Raw genomic sequence first — 6,000 nt, forward strand, 5'->3', positions numbered from 1 at the left:
CCCGCTGTCGCTGTGCGTTTTCTCGCGTTGATGTCCTCGCCGCTCTACGTCGTCGTCCCCCCAACCCCCATCAGCACACCCGCCCCACACTCGCCCGGCTTGAGCCGTACGCCAGACGGCCACTCATTGGCCCTACCTGAGCTCACCCATTCGTCCTCCGAGGGCTCGACCGAGCGCGAGCGCAGCTCGTCAGACACGACGACCATTGTAACTATTTATTCAATGTACGAGGAAGAAGCCAGCAGCTGGTCTGCCGCCGCCGCATCTGCCGTCAGCCAGGCGGCCCAGTCTCGTCCCGTGAGTCGCAGTCTGAAGGACGGTCTTGGAATTCACGTCGCAGGGAGCGACTCCATCCACCCCATACCATCCTACCGGAATTCCTTTCTCCAGCAAGACCCCACGGCACTAGAGGACAGCGCGTTCTACGATACCACCACAGCGACTTATGACGTCCGACGTGCCAGCATGGGGAAACGGCACAGTACCTCGGACAAGCCGAGGCACTCCGTGGTTTCCACCACTGGTACCGTTCAGCTTGCCTACACCAACAGCAGACCATCGTCCGTTGTCCGTCACTCCATCGCCGATGGCACGAGTGCAGGTGACACCGGAACGGCGCGGCGTAGCATTGGTATTGACCGGCGACCCTCTGGCCCACGGAGTCGGCCAACTTCCGCGGGGCAGCACAGAGCTTCGACCTCGAACGGTGGCAGTAAGCCTCTCCCCTTGCCCCTCGGATCCCTAGACCCCAAACCCCTACCGCAAGCGCCGCCCTTGTCTCCATTGATCTCTCCTCCATCATCTCCTGGCACGCCATCCTCTCCGCCGACACGACCATTACACCTGTCATTTTCGCCGTCTCCCACCCCTTCGCTGCGCGTCCCTGCAGGCGACCACCTTTCCCCTGTATCCTCCCCACGAAGCTCGACGTCTGCGGTCAGCACGCCTGAAAGCAACCACTCGGCCGTGGTGCGCTCCGAGGGGGAGGATGCCGACTCGTTCCACGTCCGGAGCACGTACGCGCAGCTTGACCAGTGCGGTGTCAAGGGCGACGGCTACGACGAGGGCGTAGAGCGGACGCGGGCGCGCGTCGGCGGCAGCCGCGCAAGCGAACTACGGGCGCAGCAGGCGCTCGGCGATGGGCAGGAGAAGACGCGCGAACTTGCACCGCAAGAGGTCGAGTTGCTCCAGAGCCTTGACAGGTCCGTGCGTTCCGCCGTTAGCTTCTGAGTCAATCTCATCATCAGGTGTGTCATAGATATGGCTTCTTCAACACACCCTCCCACGACCGCCTTATTGCCATGCCTGCCGCGCCCTTCTCTAAGCCGCTCGCGCGCACATCCGCGGCGGTGATAACTGGTCCCGCAAGCCCGCCACTCCTCCCACACCAGCCAGATAGTCCACCGCCCGTCAAGGAAGGTTCGCGCACAGCCAAGTGGGGCCGGATGCTCGTCGCTGCTTCCCGGGACGAGGGCGGCAACATCGACTTTTGGGGTATCAAGCCGTCGAAGGAGCCCAAGTTCCGGGAGCGGGTGTACAAGGGTATCCCCGACTGCTGGCGGAGCGCCGCCTGGGAGGTCCTCATGTGCAGGTTCTCGCGCACGGGCAAGGTGGAGCTTCGGGAACTTATGGCAGAGTACCGGGAAGCCCTCGACAAGCCCTCGACGTATGACGTACAGATCGACTTGGATGTGCCACGGACGATCAGCGGGCATGTCCTCTTCCGGACAAGATATGGCCAAGGGTATGTGTCACCGAGCCGCGACCCCATTCTCTCCCCTCATTCAGTCTTGCAGGCAACGGTCATTGTTCCACGTCCTGCATTCACTCTCGCTGAAGTGTGAAACATGCGGTTATTGTCAAGGCATGGGCCCCCTCGCCGCGACCCTCCTCTGTTACTACGAGCCGGAACGCGCCTACGCGTCATTAGTGCGGTTACACGACTCGTACAGCATGCATTCCGTATTCAGTCCTGGCTTCCCTGGTCTCCTTGAGGCGATCTACGTCCAAGAGCGGTTGACAGAGCAGATGCTCCCAGCTGTGTACGGCGCTTTCAAGAAACACACAGTATCGACAACGTCGTACGCAACCAAGTGGTACATTACCCTGTTTGCAAACTCTGTGCCGTTCCAGATGCAACTCCGGCTGTGGGATGCTTTCCTGCTGGAGGGTCACGATATATTCGTGGTCGTTGCGTTGGCTATCATCTGGGTCTACCGAGGTACGCGCTTGCCCAATCACGTTGAGTCAATCTGACGTTTTGTGACCGACAGATCACATCACTTCGGAGTCGGCTAACTTCGAGACGGTATTGTCTCTGCTTTCATCCTTCTTTGTTCCCGAAGACGAGGATGCTGTCCTGCATTGGATCGAGAAGGTCCTCGGCGACAAGAAGATCCGTTCGGATATGGCGCGGTGGAGACAGGACTGGAATCGACTGGTCGCGTCAGGCGAGCACCATTCCGCATTGCTATAGCATAGCCTTCGCATGGACTCGATGCTCGATGGACACCTGTTCTTCTCACCTCGCATGGGCCTCTGTTTCTGTTTGGCATAGGGCTTGCATCCGCCGGACATGAGTGGAGCTATAGATCCTCTTTTGGGCCAGTTTTACCTGTGTCTATATTCTTCGTTCCTTGATTCTATCTCTGTTTGGATCGGCTGGTTTCTGTCTCCATCGTCGTCATGATCGTTTTCACTCGCTGCTCTCCGCATGTCCTGGCTGATGCAACATATTCCTAGTGTTAGATGCTAATCGTGATACCATGTCGCCTAGTATACACCTACTTACCGTACCTCATAGCAGTCGGCTCGACCTCACGATGTATCGATTGAGGATAACTCCATAGGAATACAAGGGCAGTATAGAGACGTATCGCTCTCTGGGTGAGGAAGTTTCGGCGGAACAAGGGTCACTGCCAGGTGCGTCGGCCTAGTCATCTTGTTGGTCCATATGTGTGCGATGCCGGTGAGTTAGCCTCTTCGGTCTCTGCTGCGTTTGGAAACTGACGGACGGCTTTTGCTCAGATCTGGCTACCTCAGCACGAGGTGGCTTGTACTCGGGCGTGTCTGCGTTGCTCGCGTCGCCTTGCCGCATGGGTTCTTCGAGTTCGAAGTCTGATCCTCTCGTAAACCACGGCACGAATCCATTCCCGGAACATCCCTTCAACCCAGAAAGGCAAGTCATATATCGTAGGTCATGTGCCGCCGTCCCGTTTTGGCAGGGAGCTTGTATTCGCAGGGCGCACCGAGGAGAGTCGAGGGACAGGAAAGGCAAGCCTTGTGTTCGCTCACATCCCGCTAGCTTCGCGCCCTCGCATAAAAAGACTGCCGACAGGGCCCGTCTACCCCAAGGCTTCGCTTCACCCGCAGCTCGTTCGGCCACACCCAGCCAAACCTCTCTCGCACCCTCTATTCCTCAGACGCGTACGAGCCAACGCTCCGCATCCAAACACTCTTCACGACTACGCGCGACGTACTTGTACTACCTCGCTGCAAACCCACCACTACGCGGGCACGATACCAGTTCACGAACCCCGCACTACCATCATGTCGTCCATCTACACGTCGCCCCCGTCCTCGCCCATCGCGAGCTTCTTCCCGACGGGGCCCTCATCACCGCATGCGTTCGCGTCCTTCCAGCAGGACCCGCGCAACACGCACACCATGTTCGCCGCCCTCGCCTCGGGATCCCCGCACAACGCCGCGCAGGGCCAGGCAATCGCCATGGCTCGCGCAGGCCACACTCCGACGAAGAAGTCGAAGTAGGCATCGCCAGGCGTGTTGCTGGAGCGCACGCGCGATGGGGCTTCAGGTGCGTACGGCTGCCCTCGTCCGCGACGAGGCGGTTGGTACTGTGCCTTCGACTACCTCGCGCCGCCATGCGCAGCTTCTCCCTCTACCACCTCCCGGAATGGAGGAAGACGTTCAGGTCGTACCTTACCCCAGGAACTTCCATTGCGTCGCCATGACCACCGCTCTTCCCGGTTTCTTCTCGGACACATCTCCCTGCATCGTCTCAGCACTCTCCATTGCATCGCATCCCCATCCACGACTCGGTCTATTATCTTGTACTCACGCTTCTCACGGTCTCGCATGCATCATTCCCCCTGTTGTACACGCATTTGTAGACGGTACATGTATCCATAGTCATCAATTATTGTGTCGCGACCCGACATCGATACCACTCCATTTATTCGGCTGTTACCTATTGTTTGCGAGGGCTTCGATGAAACGTAATTTACTAAGGCTTCTGTTCTAACTTGGACGTAAATCAGGTTGCTGCGATTCTTGCGGGCTTGATAGAGTTCGACGCCCAAGGGTCGTCGATCGACGTAACGTTCACGGCACGATTCACTGCTATTGTTTGATACTTTGCCAGACTTACTGCGGGCGGAGCGCTGTGCTCCAGGCCCGGCGCTACTCGTACACTGCCGATTCCACGATCGTAAATGTTGCTTGCGAGTTCGCGCGGCCAAGCACACAGACAGCGGTTCAAGTGACTTCCCCACTTGTATAAGTATGAATGTGACTAGGGATACATCCGAGAGACCAAGAAGAGCGTAACTCTATAGACTACAGGCGCAGTGGATCATCAAGAACCAGCACCAGGACCAGACAAAAAGACACAACCGGGACCACATATTAGGCGAGCTCTAAGGAACGAACGATGGACGATGGACAAGGGAACGATCAGCCCTTCACTGCTTGATGAAGGTGGTGAAACCCTGGAGGTTGAATGGGTCTAAGAGAGCGTAAGGTTAGCTTGGCCGGCGGCGAGGGATGGGAAGGGGGGACGTACTGATGGTCACACCAGCGGCCTTGGTGGGGCCGGAGATGTCCAGGGTGCTGATGTGCTTGGCGTTACCAGCGGACTGAAGGGAAAGGACGTCGATCTGCGTGGCGTTGGGCGCAAGCACGTAAAGGAAGCTATACGAAGGCTTATGAGCGAGAGCGTAGCAGGAGTTTCTGCGTCCATATACTCACTCATTTCCGTTGATCGTAGCAATGTCGTTGTCAATCGTCGCAGAGCCCGCGGTCTGGTTGTATTGCTGCAGGAAGATAGTCAGGACACGCACGCGGATAGCGGGAGATAACGAAGAGATACATACCGCAACGATGGTGGCCTTGAGGTTGTCGTCGACGTTGACCTCAGTGACGGTCGAGGTGCCGATGTCAGTGAGGTAGAAGTTGCCCGTCTTCTTGCTGAAGCTCGACCAGCACGTCGCGCTCTGCCCGCTGATCGGCACCGCAGATGACGCGTTCCCGCTGCTCAAGTCGAACACGTCGAAGCCGAGGGCCGGGTCCGTCGAGAGCAGCGCGTTCTTCCCGGGGATGAGGGTCATCGAGAACGGCAGCGCGCCGCCGGACGGCGGTGCGACGCTCTTGAAGTCCGCCGAGAGCGAGCCGTCGGCCTGAACGTCCCACACGGCGATGAAGCCGGGCGTGGGCGGGACCCCCTTGACGGACGCGAGGAGCTGCGAGCCGTCCTCGCTGAAGATAACGTGCGAGGCCGAGCCCGCGGGGCCCGTCGCGGGCGTGGTCTGGTTGAGGTTGAGCGAGCGCTGCGAGTTCGCGATCGGCTTGAGGCCGGCCTGCTTGTCGACGTTGTAGCAGACGACGCCGTTGACGAAGCCACCGTTGAGCGCGCAGAGGCGGGTGCCGTCTGCGTTGAACGCGAGCGACATCGGGAACTCGCCCTCAGACGAGACCGGGTTACCGATCTGCTTGATGGCCGTGGGTATCTTGGGGTTGATCGAGAACAGGGAGATGGTGTTCGATCCAGGCTGGAGCAGTATATCAGCACTCGGCGCACATGGGAGAAGAACCAGCTAGCATACATTCACCGTAGCGAGGACCTGGCCCTTGGCGGAAGCCTTGATGGCACCCTGGGCGAAGAGAGCATCGGGGCCAATGGGGTCCGTCTGACCGTGCGCCCCGCTTCCACCGGTGGACACTGCCCTGTCGAGGTTCTGCGGGGGCAAGGTTAGCCACAGTCTG

At 58.9% G+C, this 6,000-nt stretch overlaps 3 protein-coding genes across 3 annotated transcripts in view; 2 read left to right on the forward strand and 1 right to left on the reverse strand.

Annotated features, from left to right (window-relative positions):
- Positions 1-465: 465 nt before the first annotated feature.
- DICSQDRAFT_96564 (RabGAP/TBC) lies at positions 466-2,874 on the forward strand (the record flags this gene model as incomplete). Its single annotated transcript, XM_007360624.1, has 5 exons — positions 466-601; positions 692-1,202; positions 1,259-1,744; positions 1,797-2,221; positions 2,274-2,874. The coding sequence occupies 5 exons, from the start codon at positions 466-468 to the stop codon at positions 2,474-2,476; spliced, it is 1,761 nt and encodes a 586-aa protein (XP_007360686.1). The 3' UTR covers positions 2,477-2,874.
- Positions 2,875-3,361: 487 nt separating this feature from the next.
- On the forward strand, positions 3,362-4,180 carry DICSQDRAFT_131560 (uncharacterized protein). The gene has a single exon (XM_007360625.1). It carries the CDS (start codon positions 3,550-3,552, stop codon positions 3,766-3,768), a length of 219 nt encoding a protein of 72 aa, XP_007360687.1. The 5' UTR covers positions 3,362-3,549; the 3' UTR covers positions 3,769-4,180.
- A 310-nt stretch (positions 4,181-4,490) lies between these two features.
- The window catches only part of DICSQDRAFT_158759 (uncharacterized protein), a 2,595-nt gene continuing 1,085 nt past the window's right edge, over positions 4,491-6,000 (reverse strand). Inside the window, exons 5-9 of the mRNA XM_007360626.1 lie at positions 5,841-5,972; positions 5,112-5,786; positions 4,987-5,051; positions 4,802-4,929; positions 4,491-4,744 (exon numbers count right to left, since the gene is read on the reverse strand). Of these exons, the coding sequence (XP_007360688.1) occupies positions 4,701-4,744; positions 4,802-4,929; positions 4,987-5,051; positions 5,112-5,786; positions 5,841-5,972 (1,044 nt within the window). The 3' untranslated portion in view covers positions 4,491-4,700. The remainder of the gene's footprint in view (positions 4,745-4,801; positions 4,930-4,986; positions 5,052-5,111; positions 5,787-5,840; positions 5,973-6,000) is intronic.

The sequence above is a fragment of the Dichomitus squalens genome (genome assembly GCF_000275845.1).
Source record: "Dichomitus squalens LYAD-421 SS1 unplaced genomic scaffold DICSQscaffold_1, whole genome shotgun sequence".
Taxonomy (NCBI): Eukaryota; Fungi; Basidiomycota; class Agaricomycetes; order Polyporales; family Polyporaceae; genus Dichomitus; species Dichomitus squalens.

What these genes read in the sequence shown, in the direction of transcription:
- DICSQDRAFT_131560 (XM_007360625.1), top strand. Translation starts at nt 3,550, where the DNA reads ATGTCGTCCATCTACACGTCGCCCCCGTCCTCGCCCATCGCGAGCTTC.